Source organism: Hibiscus syriacus, unplaced genomic scaffold, assembly GCF_006381635.1.
Source record: "Hibiscus syriacus cultivar Baekdansim isolate YM2019G1 unplaced genomic scaffold, ASM638163v2 tig00110332_pilon, whole genome shotgun sequence".
NCBI classification, from domain to species: Eukaryota; Viridiplantae; Streptophyta; class Magnoliopsida; order Malvales; family Malvaceae; genus Hibiscus; species Hibiscus syriacus.
The window spans coordinates 1,031,541-1,054,122 of NW_024062688.1; the positions used below are offsets into that span (position 1 = coordinate 1,031,541).

Below are 22,582 nucleotides of genomic sequence, written 5' to 3' on the forward strand. Positions count from 1 at the left end.
AATATAAACCAAGAACTAAAATACAACCTGCAATGAAGAAATGATCACTGCAACTAATTAATTTTTTTAATGGTATAAGGTGATGGATGAGTCTACAGTGCACGTTGTATACTGCAACATACTGAAATATACCACTAACTAAAATGTCTTTATTAATTAAATATTAAAAGGGCAAATTATATGTTTAACACTAAACTATTGAATTAAGTTAACCATTTATGTTAATTTTACCATATTTTGTATTTAACTTATATAATAATATCACCACAAAATCAATATTTTCCAATATTATAAAACTCAAATATGTGACAATTTAAATTAAAGATCGGAAGCTTAATCATTCAATTATAATGCAAATATATTTTTATTATATCAAACTTAATACTTACTAGTATCATTATTGAATTAAAGAATATTTTTTTGCTTTTTTTGAAAATAAAAAAAATAATTAACTAATTACTTTTATTTATTTATAAAATTTATATTAAAATATTCTAAAAAGTTTATTTATTATATTATGTATTTTTAAAAAATATTATTTATTTTTTAAAATCATATTATTTATTTATTTGAAATAATATCATCTTTAGATTATCTATTTAGTTTTAAGTAATATTCTACGGAACCAAAGTGATAATTGGATAGTAAACGTATAATTTATCCTAAATCTAAATTATTTAAAATTAAATAGATACTTTTAAAATAATATTATTTCAAATAAATAAATAATTAAAATTTTAAAAATAAATAAATATTTTTATAATATTATAAATATATTTTTTTTGTAATTATTTTATATAATTTTTAGAAAAATATATAAATTATTTTATTATTTCAAAATAAAGTGAAAATTTAGATTTTTAATTTAATAATGATATAAGTAAGTATTAAGTTTAATATAATAAAAAAAATCACACTATAATTGAGTGACTAAGCTTTCGGTGATTAATTTAAAGTGTCTCGTATGTGAATCTTATTATAATTGAAGAATATTGATTTTGTGTTTATATTGTTATATAAGTTAAATACAAAATGCGGTCAAATTTATCCAAATAACTAGTTTAGTTCAATGGTTCAGTGATTTGTTTCTCATATAAAGTACTCAAGTTTCAATTCTTACTAAGAACATAAATGATTTTTATCTTGTTATCCCAAAGGTGGTGACATGTGTCACCACCTAATTAGTTGAAAAAAATTAATTAAGAAATACTGAAAAAATAAAAAAAGATGATGTGGTAATTAAAAAAATTGACATGTCATGCCACATAAATATTATCGTAAATAATTTAAAAGAAATTAAAGTTTAAATATTAAAATTAAACAAAAGTGATAATTTATGTACAAAATGTGTAATTTATTCTTTTAATATTTACTTAATAAAAATAATTTAGTTAGTGATATGTTTCGGTGCATCACTTTAGTGATATGTTACGGTATGCGACGTATACCGTAGAATTTTCCATAAGGTAATTATATAATGATATATATTCAAAATTTTTCTTAGTTGTTGATAACACATATATCTTATAGATGTAGTTGGTCAAATTCAGATTATGTAAAGAAAATATTTTTTTTGCTGAGATCACTCAATATTATAAACCAAGTAAATAAAATTATGATTAGATGATTTTAATTCAAATCTCAGCGTAAATACTTTTTTTGGGTAAATTTCTGAGACTTGAACCTCCTATAGAAGATGAAGAATAAAGTCACCAGGAAGCCCTGTGGCCGTACATCGAACCAAATAGCTTAAAGCGACAAATGAAAAACCGACACATAAAGGGGTGTTGGGAGAATGAAGAGACACAGTAGTCTAGTACGGATCAACAAGCATAAATGCTTTTTCCATGTGATTAAGATTTTATACAAATCCTTGTAGCGGCGGTTTTAATATAAGATTAAAAAATGTGTTATCGGTTTGATTATTATTTTTAATAAAATGGGTAAAAATTGATTGGAAATATTATTATTTTTATCGATTTTATTATTATTAATAATTATTGATATTGGTAAACTCGGTAGAAAAAAGCGGTAAAAAAAATAATGTTTTAGATAGTGCTTTACCGAATATATTACTAAAACCGATAAAGAACCCAATAATAATAAAACCGGTAGAAATAATAATGTTTCAAGTCATTTTTTACCTGTTTTATTATTTAAATAGTAACAAAATCGGTAACACATTTTTTTAATTAAAGCTATCTCATGTGAGCATTTTCAATCCTTGCGACTTCCTTACTATCTTACAATGCTAAGATTCTCTCCATCATTTTCTTGAGTTGAGATGTTAGAAATGCTAAATAATATAAATTTCATTTTCTTGTGTTTTGACTGTCATTGTAATTTCGTAGTGATTGATTTAATCATTAAATCAATTAATTAGCATTAATTAAAATTAATATAAAGTTAATGAAATGCGTTACAAAAAATATTAAAAAATATTAATATTTTTGATAGCATAATTCTTTAACATTATATTATGATGTCGTATAACATAACTACCTTACAATCTTTGAAGGATGATAGTAACTTCATGGACAACATCCATTTTGAGGTTTACAACTATTTTACTTTTAAGACAATAATTCTTTTAAGATACAATAAAATTTTATTTTATTTCTTTTAAGATGCAATCAAATTTTATTTTATTTTCAATCAGTACTAACATTTTATTTTGGATTAGTAATTTTCCGGTATAAGTTATTAAGGTTAATTTTATGCTATAAGATAAATTTATTAAATTCTAGAGGTGAAAATAGATGATAAGAAAAATATTAAAAAATATCTAAAATATTTAAAAATTAACTTAAAAATGTTTTTAGAGGAAGATTGCCTGCCCCCATTCTCTTTGATTCATCTGTGAACCAACTTATAATTTTGAAGGGGAAAAAATAGCATAAAAGCCCATCACGAGGATCGATCATGGAAAGTTTGGGCTTATGGAGGGACATGAACATCTTGGATACCTATCATAACTCCAAACCTAAAAATGTATGTTTGATTCTAGTCTCTATAAACTGATATGATATAGACACCAAATATGGACATACGAGCTAACAAAGATGTTTGATAAAATCATATTCGATTTTAGACAAATGATGCAGTCGCCCTTTTTAAGAATTTTAATTTTTATATAATTTTTTTTATTAATAATCTAATTTTACACTCACTAAAATTTTAATATATCTTTTAAAGTCTTACCATGATATAAAATTTGTGATCGTTGTTGATTTTGTATATATGAAAGTCATTAATTTCTTATAAGCAACTTACATACATACAAAAAATGAATGAGGATGGTTTATAGTTTGTGAAAAATCCACGTTGAAAGTGAGTAAAAAAAAAAAACCAATGGCTCCTCGCAATTGTCGTGTTGACGCAGAAGGTGCTTTGGGATTTTCACAAACACCAAAATTAAACTTCCCTCCCACAAACTCACTATATATAACCAAGTTTTGACACCCCATGCCTTCCATTTTCTTAGCCAACGTTTTTCATATTCAAAACACAGACAAAATCTCCCAGATTTCTTGCGTTTCTTACACCTTACATCTGTGTTTTGTTTTCGAATCAATTTGTCGTCTTCTTCTTCTTCCACCTTAGTTTTATTACATTTTAAGCTTCTGTCTGTAATTCAGTAGTAAAACTCCTTTTTTTTGTAATTTCATTTCGAAGGAGAGCTTTTCATCCAAGACTAAACCATGTTGGAAGACATGATTCATCCACCACCGGAACAACAACTTCCCATTGTAATTCTCTCAACTCCTCTTTAATTTATTTATTTTTAATATGTTTAGAAATTCATCGTTTTTGTTTGTGTATGCATCATAACAAAGATTCTTTTCTTTAATGCCTAGGTTTTCATCCTAACTATTACAAGGTTTACGTGAGTTTTTGTCTAATATTATTGTCCATTTGATTCTTTGTTCTTTTTCATATCGTTTAAGTTGAATCATTTTCATGCCTTTCCTTTTCATGTGAAATTTTACAAGTTTATATTTTGACCAAATTAATGCCACTGCGTTAGTTTTAGGCTTTCCTTCATTTCATCCAGTACCCTTATTAAACAAAATTGAAAATAAAATAACATCATTTTATTTCTCGAAAAAGACATTAAAATTTTGTTTGAAGTTTCTTTTGGATATTAAATTCTCTTGATAATATGCATATAAGTTATTTTCTTAACATAAACATTTCTCGTTTCAAAAATGTCACTTTTTTCTCAAGGTTAGCATCATCTTCCTAATCCAATCAATGGTATTTTCCTCTCCATATTTTGTTCCAACTTTTCTTTTTGATCTTAATGGAATAAGTAACTTTTCAAGCTTATTGTTTAAGCATTTGCAATTGCGATTCTTTCTTTTCTTTTTCTCCTAGGTTGGGTGAAAGATCCTAAACACAACATTTCACATGGAAAAACATAAATGGGGTCTTGGTAGTTTTATTTTCCTTTTATTATATTCCTATTGTTTGTTTAAATTTGGGTTTTTTTCCCATTAAACTAAATAAATATAATGTAGCATTAATTTTTCAGATTTTTTTAATAATTTAGAGTTATTACAAAGTATTACTTTTTCATAATTTTTTTTACTATTGATAACACATGCGGACACAGTTATTCGAATCCTAGACCTCATGAGAAAACAACAATCTCATTAAGACCATTCAATGTTTTCTTCTTATTCTTATAGTTATTATTTTGCTAAAACATTAGGAGTGCTCTCAGTGCATATACATGTCACATGGAGCACAAATCCTTTTCTTCTTTGTATTAATTATATCATTTATAATTTCATTGATATAAACATAGATTTTCGTTTTAATTTTCAGGAGGATATACCTAGTCCGATCATTGGACCAAATTTTTATTTTTCAGACAATGATATTTTCTCAGACGCCCGGCAGAACTCTGAGGTCACTGATGACAACTCTTCCTATGGCAATAATCTTAACATGCCACCGGACATTGAACAACTCAACGGCTACCAAAACAACGGGAACACGAGTTCCGCCACCACCGCCTCCACCAGCACCAGCAACACCGCCACGACCACCACGGAAGCCGCCAACAACAACAATCTATCCATTATCTTCGATTCACCTGATGACATTTCAGCTTCCATAGACTTCTCTGAATCTCCATCTTTTTCAGTCCATCCATTTCTAACCAATCAAGACCAATTCGACATTTCTTTAGTGCAATCTCAAATCCAATTACCTGACGTTTCACAGGAGGGACTCTCGCAGTACACGACCGACACGGTCGGACCGCTATTAGGACCGCCGCTGTCATCTGTTTTCGATGAAGATTGCTTGTCTTCGGTTCCTTCTTATTTACCTTTAAACCCTTCATCTCCTTCTTGCTCTTTCCTTGGCCATCCAATGGCTTCATTCATGCCTGCTGGCACTACTTCTGGGATTTTCCCTGACAGAATTCTTTTGAACTCTGAACTTCAATCACATGACTTGGAATTCCAGGGTGATAATGGTGGAATCTTTTGCAGAGATTCTGTCCAACGAGTTTTTAAGCCTGGAGTCCTGCAGGTACTTGTTCGATATTCATCATTTCATATCTTATCTTATGCATCTCATTTTCTAATGGTTTTTTACAAAGGGCCTGAGCTCTAATAATCAGCAGCTTGTTGGAGTAGCAACAACAAGCTCTGCACCATTAGCTTCAGAGATTTCAACTTTGGAAGATTCAAGTTTCAGTAAGATTGGAAAACTTTCTGTTGAACAAAGGAAGGAGAAGATCCATAGGTACATGAAGAAAAGGAATGAAAGGAACTTCAGCAAGAAAATCAAGGTTCCTATACTCTTTCCCTCTCATATGTATACATATACACACTTTGGTATTCTAAGAATGGAATAACGATAAAACTATCCCCTGATATTTTTTTGTAGCATTTTAACAAATACATTTTAATTTTCCGTCAAAAATAGACTCTAATGAATGAAAATCGATACTTGACTAGCAGTCAACGCATGTTGCTGACATGATATTTCTACATGTGTTCAATTGATGACATGATACATGAAGTGATAATGCAACATGTTTCATCACCTAAAGTGATGACATGACATGTGTCACATCATCAAAGTGATGTTGTCACATGTGTCACATTAATAATTGAACACATATAGAATGTCACGTCAGTAATATGTATTGACCGTTCAACTAACAGTTTTCATTTATCAAGGTCTATTTCGACTAAAAATTAGAACGTTGAAGGTCAAATTGCTCCAAAAAAAATAAGATAAAGGACAAAGTGACAATTTGTACAAATGTTTGGAAGATAATTTTGTCATTGTACCTTTAAGCATTGAAGCAGTGATGTTTATAATCAAATATGCAGTATGCATGCCGCAAGACATTAGCAGATAGCAGGCCAAGAGTGAGGGGAAGGTTTGCTAAAAATGATGAATTTGGAGAGACACATAGGCAAGCTTGTAGCAATCATGGAGAAGAATATGATGATGAAGTAAGTGTCTTCTTTTTTTATTAATAAAAATCTCATTTTTTTTATACATGTATTGATGAGAAAGTTTTGGTTTGGTTTATAAGCAGGTTGTTGTGAAAGATGAGGAAGAGATGTCTGATACATTTGCTCACATAAGTGGAGTTAACTCTTTCAAATGTAACTTCCCAATCCAATCCTGGATTTAAATAGTTTTAAACTATAATCAAGTTGGGATTATTAATAGAATAGTGAATAAAACTGTAATTTTGTAGATCATATGGTAATTCCCATTGTATCAAGTTCAATTTTATTGTCCTGCACATAATCACCATGTTATTATGGCATTCCTTAATTGCCATAATCACTTGTTGAAGATGTTGAATTTTATGTTAGGCTGTGAGCCTAAACAAGTAGTTCTGTTTGCTTCACTCACATTTATATCATGAAATAAAGTACAACACTACTTACATAAACTATCCTTTACTATGTAGCTTGAATAATATGTGCAAGTCATTATTTGATTTATCAATAATTTCAATTTATATAGCATAATTTATGTCACAAACAAATATCACATGATAATCCAGTCGTAACAATTAAAATCAAACAACCTCAATAATTAAGGGATTATTACTATCCCTTGAGATCCCGAATTTAAACATCGCGTATACAAAAATTTAAACGTTGATTGTCAAATGATTTATAATCAAATCATTTAATTTATAAATTATTTTCCAATAACAATAGCCTTATAATCATATTAGTCAATGTATAACTTAGATGAAAATATAGAAAAATGAATATAATTTATTCATCATACCATCCATCATAAGTTAAAATAACATATAGTACCTTAATTATCATCATCGGTGTAAAATTAAAATAGTTTTACATTGTCTAAGTGAATACTAAGACACACATATATATATATATATCATAATCATCATTGTAAAACGAAAAGGTTTTACAATATATTAGTTGGGATCCACTTATACAGTGTAATTTTATTTTTCTTTTTACACAGATTTAAAACTATCGATATCAAATGAATAAGGGTAAAATATGGGTATTTTGAAAGGTATGTATACTTAGACGTCTAACATTATTAACATTGTCATTTAGTTGTCTATGTCGTAACATCCGTTAAAGAAATCGTTAAAAATAAGTCAACCAATCAATATTTGACATGTGACCTAATTACCATACAAGAGTAATGAATACATTCTCTGATTTTTAAGCAATAAAATATGAAATATTAGAAGACACAAGAATAAACTTCTTTGCGATGTTGTCAACATCAACAAGAAGACAATCACTTAATAAGAAGTGGCATGACTTAGTTTGAGACTTTCTGATATCCCAACTCATAGCCAAGATTCAAGACATTTTTTCTAGAAGCATTTGTAACATCCTCAATACCGGGTTAGTGACTAAATTGAAAAGTTTAGGGATTTAAAGTGTAATATTTTGATAGTGGATTAAATGGTAATTATGGAAGAATTGAAAGGGTATTATGGTCTTTTTATGTAAAAGATAATTATCTCTTATTTAAAGAGATAAGCTGATGGGTAAGGAAGTATCTGGAAAGCTACATTCTTCTTCCTTCTTCTTCCCGTTGGTTTACTTCATAAAGGTAAGTTTAATTTTAGTTGGTTAATTCTGGAGTTTTAAGCTTAGTTTTGATTCTTTGGGTATTAAATAAGCTTAAGGAAAGCTTATATGGGATTTAAACAATAAGATAAAGGAATTATGAAGGAATTTGCAATATGAGTTTTAAGATGAAATTTTGATATGGTATGGTTGTTGAAGTTTTATGGATGAATTTGACTTGTCATCAATCTAATTAAGAAGTATGAAGTGTTAGAATTGGAATTAGAACACATTGAAAATTTGGTATGATTTTTGAATCTCATATGGAATATAGGATTTTGAGGTTTAAGATGAAATAAATGAATATAAATTGGTTTAAGTATGTGTACTAGAGTTAAGAATGAAAAAGGGGATGATATATGAAGTGGTTGAGAGAAAATGAAGTAATTTTCGGGCTGAAATATGATTTCTGGGCAAGGGGAATCGGTACCCATTCAAGGGGAACCGATACCCCTTCAAACGACAGAATTCCAGAATGTCTTGAGGGAATCGATACCCCTCAGTAGGGAACCGATTCCCCCTAAAGAAAAAATGGGAATATTGGTTTAATAAGTTCGTTTAAGTTGCTAGTATCTAATTAAAAGGTGTAGGTATCTAATGATTACCTCGAAATGTACATTTATGTAGATTCTACGCATAAAGAAATTCCGGAACGTTTGGCAAGTAAGATCGATCAAGGGAAAGATAAGAGATTGGAATTGAATAGTGAGGCCAGGTGAGTGCATATTCAATAGTATATGATGTGCAATGGGAATAAGACTTGCGATGAGTCTATTTCCTGAAGTGTTACACATGAATGCATGATTAAAGGCATGAGTTGAATATGCATGTATGTATGCTTGAGTATATGGATTGATTTGTTCTTTTATGTGCTAGATGATAAAGTATAAGTAATTACATAAGAAAGGTTATGAATTATATGAGATATAAACTATGTGATCATAGTAAAATATAATTATTACTATATGATAAGTGAAATAAGATGGATAATGTTGATCTATAGGATGAAGTGAGAATAGTACACTAACTAGGAGATTTGAACATAAATGATAAGATGAACATATAAGATAAGCTAGATGAGAAGGATTCATATGTTTAAATAAAACTATAACACATGGGTTGTATGATAGAAAATTATGAAGTTATATGAGAAGATTATAGGAGTTATATGAAATTGAATTAAGTAAACATATTAGATCATATATAGAGAAATAATAGAAGTGATATATGTTTATAAGTCTGCCCTAGATGAATATGAATACGAAATATAAGAGTGCTATATGATTTATATTAGGATAATCTTAAGGATATATATATATAGATAGATATGAAATATATATGTGAAAACAAGTATATGTTATGAGACAAAACCTATGATTATAAGCTACGTGAAAGTGTTCCTATCTGTTATATGAAGTATATGATCATATGTGAACAAGATATGATAAGTATGTGTACATGAATAAATGTGGTTGAGTGAGAAATGATAGAAATTATATGAAAACATGTATAGGTGAATTAGCTTTATAATTAGGTAACTATAGGAAATCATAACTATGAATTATGTGATGTGAAAGTAATCTATGTGATTATATGTTATATGAATACAAGAACATGAGATATGTGACATGTGAATTATATGGAAATGATCTACGTATAAGTGAACTACGTGACTATGTGATAATATGAAAAGAAGCTATGGGATAAGTGATATGTGAAAGTGAATTACAAGTTATGTGAATATTTGAAATGAAATAAATGATAACGCCCATGTTATGTGTCATGAGAGCTAGGGGTATAGTTGGCATGCCAAGAGTCGAGGGTCTACGCGGTTCTTCGAGACATATGTATATTCTTTGGAACATGTTTGAAGTCTAGAAAGACACATACTTGATCCCTAGCATATGTATATGATTCTTAAAGAATTCTATGTGGTCCTTATGGACATTATTATATGGCACTACGGTGCAATTCTACGCGGTTCTTCGGGACATATGTATATTCTTTGGAACATGTGTGAAGTCTGGAAAGACACATACTTGATCCCTAGCATATGTATATGATTCTTAAAGAATTCTACGTGGTCCTTATGGACATCATTATATGGCACTACGGTGCAATTCTACGGGGCACTTCGGTGCATTTATACGAGCTGTGGTGACAGCATAGTGCACAACCTCTATAGACTCACATATCGATAGTTCTCACATATGTACATGGGCTAATCCAGAGAAATGAACAAATATAAGTTAGTGGTATGATAAATGCTATAGAAATGATATGATGTTGTGTGTATAGTGTTTGATTGAAAAAGTATGTGATTATATGATAAACTGTTAATGATGAATTATGTGTATGTATGTATTTACTGCAATTAATCTGATATGATTTTATACGATATGAAAAATGCATGGAATTGCTATAACATGATAGAACAGAACATGCATGTATCAATATATGTTTTAAAGTGCATTATAAGTTGTTATGCCTCACTAAGTCTTCGACTTAGCGTGTGATTGTTTCACACGTAGGTTTCGAGAAGAGTAAGGAGTGATGCGGAGCAAGACAGGTCAGTTTTCCTTACCAAAAGATCAGATCAGAAATATTTGACGAAGTATGTATTTGGTTATGTATAAAGTGTTGGCATGTAATAAGTCATTAAGTACGAGCACTCTGATAAAGTCTTTATTTTGATTTAAATAAAGTTTTAAATTTCCCGGGATTTTTCTTAAGAGTCAAGGTTTGAAAAGTCAATGTGACACTTCGGACTCGTATCCGGGTCGGATACGGGTTGGGGGTGTTACAGCATTGATCACTTCTTGAGTGTCCATCTGGTTTTGAGACCTCATAGAGAGAGGCCCTTAAATTATTAGATCAGAATAAGAAGGAAGAAAGATATTTGATGACACTTCTATTTTCTCAAGTTGATAGCAAGTGATTATTGATAAATAGCACGAGGACGAGGCCATTTGAAGTCTAATTTCTTACCATTCAAGTAAAAGTGAGCCGTGAAATACCCACATTATGGCATTCCAAAAACATGGATCATGTTGAGATAACGAGATTCAGATCAAGAAGACATTGAAGATGAACTTCGTCGTTTGAGATGTCATGGGCAGAATATAAAGATAAGAAGATTTTACCTTGGAAAATTAAACCATTCATGCTTCGGTGGGTAGAGGGGTCCTAAGAAAACAAATTTGATAGAGAAATTAAGTTAAAGAAAGACGGGGCATCAAACCATATATATGATCATAACAAGAATTCAAGAGAGAAAACATTTTTTTTCAAGACAGAAGATAAATAAGACATTATGAAACAAGATAATTAGAGTGTTCTCTAGAATATGCAACCCTAAACTGACAACTTTTCACAATAATATCGAGTCAATGTCTTTTCGAGAGTGATCAAGTGAGGGAAGATTAAGTCTCCACTTTAAAAGCCAGAAGAATATTGATGATCAACATTTCTGCATACGAGAACCTTATACATTACACTTAGATACATTAAATTGCATTCATATATAGATGCATAATTCTTACAGATCTTTCAAGGAAAAAAGAAAAAGAAAGGAAAAAACAAAATTCAAGCCTCAAATGAAGGGAATTACATTCAAAATAGAAGAACCTCAATAATCTAGAAGCCTAATCCATAAAACAATCATTACTTTGAAGTGAGACATGTTACCCGACTAATATGATATTTTCAAACAATTTCTAAAGAAACCGGAATTTAATTTTCAAAGATTGAGTAAGTCCTTCGGGCCATCAATAAGCCTTTCGAGCATGATGATTAAATCCTTCAGGTCATCTATAAGTCTTTCGAGCAAGATGATAAGTCATTCAGTCTATCTATAATACTTTCGTGTAGGATGTTTTTATATGATAACTTTTTGAAGATTCGATACCATTACATAAGGAGTTGGATCAACGTCATCTCGTTTGAGATAGATTCCCTTAAAACTCAAAATCATTTCAATCAAGATTTTATCTCACATGAGATTATTTTCTTTAAAACAAATTTTATCTCACTTAAGATTGTTTTTTTTTAAAAAAAAATTGTCTCACTTGAAATTGTTTTTAACGATCACCAATCCATCGACCACTTGTCGATCACTCATCCACTGATTGAAATAGAGGTGTGTTAGGATTTAAGGTTTGAATTAAAAAAAATCAGAATTTTAAGAGTTTGAAACTATGATTGATGATCGACGATGGGCGGTAAGCGATGGATAAGGGCTGCAGAGACTGTGAAGAGTTGTCGAGTGTGGTAAATGCTCTGGAGTTAAGGATTTTACAAATATTAATGCCTGTTACATTTGAGGCACATAAATAATAAAAATCGGTAATATTAAACACTTAAATTAATAGAAAAATATGTTTAAGTGGGCTTTTAGAAAGTATAAGAAAGACCACTGAAAGAACAAACCCATCTAATTTAAGCCCCAAAGTCCATCAACAATTGAAAACCCAAAACTACAAAAGATTATATGATGACTAAAATCGAATCCTCTCTGTCCTTTTCCAGTTCCTCTTCGAAGAGCCTGAAGGGGAAAGAACAACAAATATAAAGCTCATGGCAACTGAGGCGGCAGCTGAAGTTAACGTCACTGCAGCGGCGGAGGCAGAAGAAACACCCGCAACAGTTGCTGAGAAACAGCCACATAAGCTCGAAAGAAAGTGGACATTTTGGTTTGATAACCAATCAAAAGTTTACACCTTTGACACTGTTGAAGAATTTTGGTGGTACTTTTATCAAAAACGCACTTTTTTTAATGTTTTTTTTAAAAGATCTGTTGATTTAGGATGATTTATTTTTCTATTGAAAAATTGTATTATGGGTTTTTAAGAAGTGGATTTTATTGTTCATTGTTTTCATTATATGAAATCTAATCTGAATTGTTAGCATGTCCTCTTTCCTTTTGATTCAGTTACTGATATTTTTCTTCGTAAGTTTCAAGGGAATTTGCTTGGTTTCCATTACTTTAATTGTTATTTTGCTTTGAAAATGAAGGCTGTAACATACTTTGTGTTATGTTTCAGTTTGTATGATCAAATATTAAAGCCCAGCAATTTTCCCGGAAATGCTGATTTTCACTTGTTCAAGGCTGGTATTGAGCCCAAATGGGAAGATGCTGAGTGTGCTAATGGAGGAAAGTGGTCTGTTGCTAGCAACATGAAGTCTAATCTTTAGAGCATGTGGCTTGAAAGTTGAAACTGTAAGTTTCTTGCCTCTATTAGTATGTTGTTACTCCTATGTTTGGTACTTTACCTTATTTGGCTAACCGGTCACGTTTTATGGGCAGTTGCTGGCATTGATCGGGGAGCAATTTGATGACACAGACGAGATTTGTGGCGTAGTTGCTAGTGTTCGCCAAAGGCAGGACAAACTTGCGTTGTGGACAAAACAGCACCTAATGAAGATGCTCAGGTCTTTATCTTAGTAACTGTTGCTACTTCGAATCTGAACCTATTTTTTTGTCGAGCCACCATTTGTAATATGTGTAACCTATCTTTCATATTGTTTTCACTATATAAGTTCTATTGTTTGAATCCTTGTGCTCATGAATGAACTTTATGAATTTCTACTTGGAGCTTTCTTTGGTGATCACTCTTTAAGAAATTATTTTTAGTTTACATGCATGGAATTATACGATCGTATCTACATTGATGGTTTTCTGTTCTGATGAGTCAGTAAATGGCTTAAACCTATCTGATTGCTTCCGCTGCATTGCATACAGTTGATTCCGTGTTTAATCAGCTAAAGCTTTTCTTGCAACCACGGGTTCATGTATTCAATTAGAATGTGAAATAAGATTATTTATCTTGATGTAACAATTAGGTGCCCCTTTCAATCCATGATTCATCCCTTTTTTTAGAATTTGAAAAGTTAAGCTTTTTTCTGGTAACCAGCCCGTTTCGGTGTTCGACTAGTCACACTTTGGTCATCTTTTGCCGGTGATGCCTCTAAACCTCATTTCCTTTGCGTGTGAGCTTATTGTTTTCACATTTATAAAGTATGCTGTCGCAATTCGATATTGCAATGGCACTTGTTGTTTATTGCATACCTTTGATGATTTGAACCGGAACCTGTGTGATACAGATGGGTATTGGAAGGACGTGGAAGGAGATCATTGATATCAATGATAAACTTAACTATAGCTTCCATGTAAGCTTTCATTTGACCGATACTTGTGATTTTGGGTGTATATTATTGTTATCGTGATTCGTGACCTACTGTGTTGCATGTCACAGGACGACTCTCGAAGGGAAAGATCCGCTAAAGGCCGATACAACGTTTGAATTCTTAGCGGGTTATTTTAGCAACAGGAAGGTACTGTAATTTGTTACTTATTGTGATTATCAATTTATTTATTTATTTTGGACTCAATTAAATAATGATTTAAAATAGTTAAATTAAGGCTCAATGAGAAAAGTGACTAATTTATACACGTTTTTCTATATAGGTGTTCAAAATTTTCTTTCAGTGTAATATTACAAACATTATTACTTTAAATGTATGACGGAATGTTTGGTCCGTCATGGTTCTTAAAAATATCTTTTTGACAAAAGATCAATCTTTTTAGAATTGGACCGATAACATAGTTTTTAATTTAATTTAAAGTTTAAATTATTTTCGATAAATTTAAATAAATTCAATTTTTTTTTACATTTTCTTGTTATATCAAAATACTAAAATTCAAACTTTAACATTTAATAACTTATTACTCCATGTACTTTAATTTAATTCTCAAATTAACCCCTGTATTATTATTTTTTTTTAATTTTTGTAAATGTGCAATTTTTTATCTATAATTTTATCATCTGATTCTTAATGTTAAAAAATATGATGATATCAAATCAAACATGTCACATGTTATGAAAATAACATTTAAATTCTTTTTCAAAAATAATTTTTAAAACTAAAATATTAAAAAAAACTTTAAGACCCAAAATTTATTTTTTAAAATCATATTTCTTTTAGATTTTTTTGTTTTCTCATTTTTATAATTTTATGATTTTTTGTTTTAAAAAATTAAAAATAAAATAATTTTAAAAAATATTTAATTTCATAAAAAAATAGAGATTTTTTTAGAATTGTTTTGATATTTTCTAAAATTTGACGGGTTTTTAAATTTTATATATCTTTCAGATTTATTTATTTTTCTTACACCAGATAATGATACTTAAAATAAAGTGGTAAACAGAACAACAATAAAAAGATAAATTAAAAATGCATAAAATAAACTAAAATGGATGAAAAATTAACTATTATGTCGCGTTTGGTTCACGAAATGTAAGATTACCAGTGGAAATAAAAGATTATTAGGGAATAGGATTACTGGGAATGTTGTATTTTGTGTTTGGTTGGTTTAGTAGGAATGTAAGATTACCGTGTTTGGTTAAAGAAATAAAAGATTATTATAATGTATATTTGACCAAATTGTCCTTATTATATATTTTATTTTTTTAACAAGTTAAAAAATATTTATATATTTTCATTAAAAAATTTAAATTCATAAAATTATATATATATATTTTTTTACAAAATTGAAAATATAAAAAGGTTTAATGAAAGGGTAAAATTTTATTTTAACCCTTGAACTTCATATAAAATTTTAATTATAGATTTTTTTTTGTAAATCTAAAATAGTTTAAGGATAAATTTGTAATTTAATATTCTTAGAATTTTTATTATTCAATGACAGAATAAAGATATTTTTGAAAAAAAAAATTAAGGGCATTTTAGTCCAAAACGTCGATAATCCAACAATACCTAAGGAAAGGGAGGTAATGACATTCCCAGTAATATACCCCAAAAATCTACTATTGGTAATATAATATTATCGGGAATGACATTTCCGACCAACCAAACACACCCTTAAACCTAAAAAAATGAACCTTCCAAACATAACAATTAGCAGCCTTGTAATGGACCCCACACACCCCGTACTTCCAATCCTGACCATTAGTCATAAAGTTCCATTTTTTCTTAAAATTTTATCAAATTTTCTATTCTGTTACTCATATAAAACTTTTTAACAAAATTGATATTATTTTAAGAGAAAATAACTTCAGTGACCGAAAATGCCTTATAATATACGATTTTAATCAATTTTTTTTGGATTTGCGAAAATGACCAACAAATTCGCAACGCGATCTCGAATTCGCAACTTAGTTTCTAAATTTGCAACACGAATATATAAATCGTATTGCGATTTTACGAATTTGTGTTGCGATTTTTCGAAATCGCAACGCGAATATGTAAATCGCAACACATAAGTCAAATTCGCAAAGCACGTTTATTTTCGCAACGCGAATTTTATTTTTGAATTCAAAACACAATATTAATTTCGCAACACAAATATAAACAGTATGATCGCAAATCATAACCTAAAACCCTAAATCACAACTCAGTCTCATCTCCATCTCTCACTCTCTACGGAGACATCCGTCCCCATCTCAGACGAAATCCGTCCCCATATCCGGTGAAATCCGTCTATCTCCACCTCTCAGAGCCACCTTTACAACCATTCACGGTCAGAAATGGAAAATTAACCACCGAGTGTTAGTTTTTTTAATTATTTTTATTTTGAAAATTTTGTATTATTATTAGATTTTTTATATTTAAATTGATGATAAATTTACTGGTAATTTCAGTAATAGATTAATCATTTCACTTAGATTGCTTAGTAAATTCATTCGGTTGCTGCCAATACTGCTAAACTGTTTAGTCTTTAACCCTGTGAAGTTAGTATTTGTCTTTGTTTTGTCTTTTGGTTGAAGTAATGCGATTTATTCAAGTTTCAATTTGCAGAAGACTATTTGAAACTTAAATTCGCAACACGAAAATGAAAATCGCAACGCTATTTTCATTTCGCGTTGCGATTTTCATTTTCGTGTTACGATTTTAAGTTTCAGAAACTATTATTCTTCTGCAAATTGAAACTTTAATGAATTGCATTACTCCAACCAAAAAACAAAGACAAATACTAACTTCACAGTGTTGCGAATTTAAGTTTCAAGAATAAACTACTACTCTTTATGTTGTCCTTGAACCTGTACTAAACCTATATGTTATTCTTTTAAATGTTTATATAGGTGCTTACTTTTGGAATGTTATCTGATGTATTTTGTGAACTATGATAGAATAATGACTTGGGTGAATACCGTGCAAGTTTGAAACATATTTGACTTTGTTTTCACTGTTTAATAACATGCCTGTTTATAGTGTATAATTTATAGTTTTTGGTATATCTAACTTGGTGAAATGACCATCCAGCTCAGTTGATAGAGCACAAGGTTCTTAACCTTGAGGTCGTGGGATCGAGTCCCACGGAGGGCATTTCATAATTCGAAGGTCTCTTACGGAAGCTGCTCTCAACCTGGTGTTGGGGGTAGCATACTATCTTACCTCTCCCTTACCCCATATATATGGGAAAAAAGGACAGCCATTTATTTTAACTTGGTATGTTTATTGTTTTTGTAGAATTTTTTTTGGCTTCATTGACCTTAAGGAATAAATTAAGCCTAGTAACTACAATTGTGTCGACGCGTATACCTGTACAAAGAAAATTGTTTAAGGATACTTGTTTCGGGGTCATGGCTGAAAGTACAACATCCGGGTGGAGATGCTATGTTGACCCATTTGTTTCTTTAGACCATGACTAATGATCTACCCGAGAGGATACAACGTGATGATGAAGAGATATGATTTCATTTTCCTCCGGCGTATACTTGTTTTGGGCGGGAAGAGTTTTGCTTAATCACTGGTCTACGCTTTGGACACGATGATGTAGGTTGGTACATTAGTCATATCGCCCGCCCATCATGGTTATCTCGGATTTTTCCTGAGCTGGTAAAGGCGAAACCGAGTTTACACGATAACGACTTGAAGAGATTATTTGTTAAAGATGGTTTTACTCGGATGAATGACCTCGATGTTATCCGAGTATGCCATTATTACTTTTGCATACCGACTTTTTAGGCAAATAGACTAGACAACTTATTTCTGAGAACCTAATATTACTGGTAGATGACCTAAATGCATTGAACCTGTTTCCGTGGGGTTCATATTTATAGAAAGCTATCTGGAAAAAGTTGTCGTTTGCCTTTGAGGACCGAAAAAGTTTGCGTGGTCATGGTTCTAAATACACTTTAGCAGGCTTTATTTGGGCCTTTAAGGTAAAAATTTCTATATAATGTTTCTAAAATTATAATTAATTATTTAACAATTACTAATGTTTGTATATTATATTGTTTGTAGATTTGGATATTTGAGGCTTTTTCCAGCATGCGGACATATGCAATTAAAAATTCAAATGATATTCATAGGGCTATTTCCTAGAGGAGGATCCGACTGTTGGATTGGGAAGAGTTACTACCATATACGACGATGAATGATGTAAGTTAACACAAATATTATCATATATAAACAAGTTATTACTAGTAGACGTTTAACTTTGTTTGAGCTTTTATATTGTTAAGAGGACAATTATCCATTACAGAGGCTGACACCCACAGAGGCTGAGTTTGTCATTGATTGGTAACAAGCTAGTAAGCGTTTTTTTGATGGCACGGATGATGAGCAACCCTCACTTTGAGAGCCATCACCTCACACAGAGCCATCATCTGATCAGGCAGATTATACACCCCCTCAACGAGAGCCATCACCTATTCAATCACATCATCGAGCCTATTCTCCACCATCACCTCATGATAGGCGATAGACAAAGATGCCACGACATTTATCTCCATGTTCTTCACTTCCACGGGATGAGTTAGGGGAGTTACGTGATGAGGTTAATGCTTTGCGTGAGGAGGTCAGTACTTTACGTGAAGATAATGGTGCATGGCGTGATGAGGTTCGGTCTTTACGTGGTGAGGTAGAGGTTTTACGCGATGACAATGGTACTTTACGTGATGAGGTAGAGGTTTTACGCGATGACAATGGTACTTTACGTGGTGAGGTATCTACTTTACGTGATGAGGTAGACGCTCTACGTAAGATTGTTGCATCGTTGCAGAATGAGGTAAGTTTGTTTAATACTATATGCAAATAACTTTTTTTCGACATTATTTATTTATTTATTTACTGATTTATGTATTAATTTATTTTTAGCGGCCCGATAAGGTAGATGCTTTATGTCGGGTTTTTATTACACAATGGGGTTCACGCATCAGACGTTGTGCACGTGCCATTACGTCTCTGTTTACCCCAATAGTGCCAAGACTCCGTAAGAAGAAGTCTGATTCACCTGTCATCGTTCAAGAGGCCTCTCCTATCGTTGAAGAGGCCCTTATCATCCTTCAATAGGCCCCTCCCACCGATCAAGAGGCCATTGTCATCGTTCAAGAGGTCCCTACCACTGTTTGAGAGCCCGATTCACGTAGCATAATATGTCGGCATATTGTAAACCCTCTCAAGTGCCCGACATGATGGATGAGAGTTGGTTTTCGTATGAGTTACCGGTCAGTACAATTTCGGTATCTAAAGTGGAGAGGAGAACACTACCAGACACAATTATGGATAATACCCTTTGGGCTTATACCGCAGTTGATTTTTATATACATGAGTGGAGCCAGGGGTGTTACGCTGACATATGAAAACTCGACGATGATATGCATTTGTTTCTTAATCGGTCTTGGTGGTGTATGTTATTAGGGGTTGAAGACAATGGCTATTTCGACGGGGGGTAAGTCTTATATTCTTCTTATATTGCATTTTGATTAATTTTTTTTTTAAATTTATGAAATCCACTAATATATGTATTTTTTTTATAAATCAGTATATTGATGCATAGGTGTCACGTCTTCTGATAATAAGGAAATTGAAGAAAATAAAAAATACGTGATAAACTATTATGCCGACGTCTTTTTACGTAGCTCACTTGAAGGATCATATAGATACTTCATATGTGTTGGGTAATGGAAAAGCTAAATTTTATCCTGCGTGGTGGGAGATCGATAATGTTAGTATTTATTTTTGAATATTTTAAAGGTGTTAATAAATAAAAACTTGATGTGCGTAATTGAATTATTATTTATGATTGTAGGTGTTTATCCCTATTTTAGAACGTCGTCATTGGCTTCTCGTCAAGCTTCAACTCTCATCCCTGAAAATAATGGTATATGACAACACGTTAAATTACATACTATTGTCTGATTTGAGAGATATTATTTGTAAGGGATGGAGCGCTAATTTGGCTAAATACTTGGATGCGATTGATTATTGGACTAATTCTAGAAACAAGAAGCCAAAGAAGTTCAAAATTACAATAATCAGAGACGAGACTGCGCCACAACAAACGTAGGGAGCCATAGGGGATTGTGGTCATCTCATATGCATGTGCTTGGAACGTTTGACGAGAGGAAGTAAACAGTTTCTACCTCCCACAGATAGAGATAAAGCTGCAGTAGGCTTGTGGTTTCTGTATTTTATGGCTAGAGGGATATATACGAGACGCTGTCTACCTGCATCTGTGTGCTGAAAGTGTACATAAACAATTGGTAAGTTTGTTCAAGTGTTGTTAACATATATACTTTTTGTTGGTTTGAAAATGTTTAGTTAAATACCTAAAATTCAATAATTTGTTGTTTGTTGATTTTATATGTGTAGAAAGTGTTTTTTGAGCAAATATTTGGTTTCTGCAGGTTAATCCTGAAGTGAGCTGCGTGAAATTAATGTATTTGTGCATAAATAAATGTCTGTGTGAAATTGATATATTCAAAGTTGATTTGTAAAAGTTGATTTGTTTAATTGATTAGGAAATAATAATTATTTTTTGCTTGTTTAATTGATTTGTAAAAGTTGATTTGTTGTTTTTGTTGAGTTAATTGATTGAATGAATCAGCCAAGAGGGGGTGAATTGGCAATAAATTTTTTTTGTGAAAGCTTTTACAGAAAATTTAAAGAAATTGCACAGCGATTTAGAGTGGTTCGACTTTATCAACCAAAGTCTACGACCACTACCTTAGCTATTCACACTAAGGATTTTCTAACAAATTCACTAATTTGTTCTTTCTTTTGAGGCCAAAGAGATAACCTTACAACTCCCTCAAGAATATACCCCAATTCTTGAGAACACTCTTTTCTCAAAGAGAAATACAAATTTGCAAACTTACAAGAAAAACCTCACAAGGCAAATATGTTTGCATAATTCTAGAACAAAGAAAGAACACTCAAGTATAAATACAATTGAGCACAATAAGTGTTCTTGAAAGCAAAATGAATATTGAATGAAAAATAGGCTTGAAATGCTCAAACTTGATGTTTGATGATTTCTCTTTGATTCTCTCTTGATTCTAATTGCTTGATGTTTCTTGTTATTGATCAATGGCTTCTAAGCTTGCTTAAATACACCTTGAATCACTTGTGAACGTTGGGGATAATTAGAGAAAATAATATAGCCGTTTTAGTGTGAAAACAATTAATAAAACAATTTAGAGCGTGGGGGGAATCGGTACCCCCTATGGGGAATCGGTTCCCTAAGTGTAAAATTCAAATATTTCGACCGTTATACAAGGGGGGAATCGGTACCCCCTGGGGGGGAATCGATACCCTCTGAGCATACTGGAATTCTCGGAGCCAAACCATTCAGGGGGGAATCGGTACCCCCTTAGGGGGCAATCGGTTCCCTCTGAGCAATTTGGAATTTTTGGCTTTGAAATGATTCGAAATACTTTGTAAAATTATTTTGAAATTGTTTTAAGATTAAAACTTAATTTTACACTTTGAGTAAGGATTAAAAATGATCTTTGAAAGATTTGGAGTAATGTTTTGATATTCGAATAATTCTATCGAATATACTTAGAAAATCATTTGGAAAATCTTAAAATTCATTTAACTTAATTTGTTATATCGAAATATCAAAATGTTTTCAATAATCTCCCCCTTTTTGATATAACAAAACATTTTAGTAATTTTAAGATTTTGAAATCAAGTTTTGAAATTATTCCCCCTTACTTTAACACTAACACTTCTCCCCCTTTTTGTTAAATCAAAAAGACATTTTAAAGAATTTAAACAAGGTTTTGAAATCATTTAGCCAATTGATTATATATAATATAAGTTGCTAAGATCACAAGAAAGAGAAACGTTAGCCATTAGTTTCATAATCAATATTCATAATTAATGTGAAATGGCAAAATTGGTCATTTATCTAATCATGAAGTAAATGATGCAATCCAAATAGATAATTTCTAAGCATTCATAAAAAACCAAATTCAAAGTCAATCAATCCACAAATTCAAACATTTCAAAATATTCAAAATGTTAAAACAATAAGTTTGGAGTTCAAAGCAAAACATAGAATCACATATCCGGATCAGGAGGAGGAAAACGAGCTCGCATAGCGGCCATTTCGTTAGTGAGGTCATTAATACGCGCGTTGGTTGCTTCATTATTTGCACGCATTTCCCGAAGAATTTCTAATTGTTGAGCTCCCATTGTGGATAAATGGGACTCTATAG

At 31.1% G+C, this 22,582-nt stretch overlaps 1 protein-coding gene and 1 pseudogene across 1 annotated transcript; both read left to right on the plus strand.

Moving 5' to 3' along the window:
* Positions 1–3,701: 3,701 nt before the first annotated feature.
* Positions 3,702–6,684, plus strand: LOC120119200. The gene is made up of 5 exons (XM_039139059.1): positions 3,702–3,749; positions 4,831–5,544; positions 5,615–5,806; positions 6,357–6,482; positions 6,569–6,684. Exons 1-5 carry the CDS (start codon positions 3,702–3,704, stop codon positions 6,665–6,667), a joined length of 1,179 nt encoding a protein of 392 aa, XP_038994990.1. The 3' UTR covers positions 6,668–6,684.
* A 5,898-nt stretch (positions 6,685–12,582) lies between these two features.
* On the plus strand, positions 12,583–14,413 carry LOC120119874 (annotated as a pseudogene).
* Positions 14,414–22,582: the final 8,169 nt, after the last annotated feature.

Excerpts from the sequence above, each read along its gene's own strand:
- LOC120119200 (XM_039139059.1), top strand. The coding sequence starts at position 3,702 with ATGTTGGAAGACATGATTCATCCACCACCGGAACAACAACTTCCCATT. Across the intron at positions 5,807-6,356 it reads ACTTCAGCAAGAAAATCAAG|TATGCATGCCGCAAGACATT; the intron begins GTTCCTATACTC and ends TCAAATATGCAG. Across the intron at positions 6,483-6,568 it reads GAGAAGAATATGATGATGAA|GTTGTTGTGAAAGATGAGGA; the intron begins GTAAGTGTCTTC and ends GTTTATAAGCAG.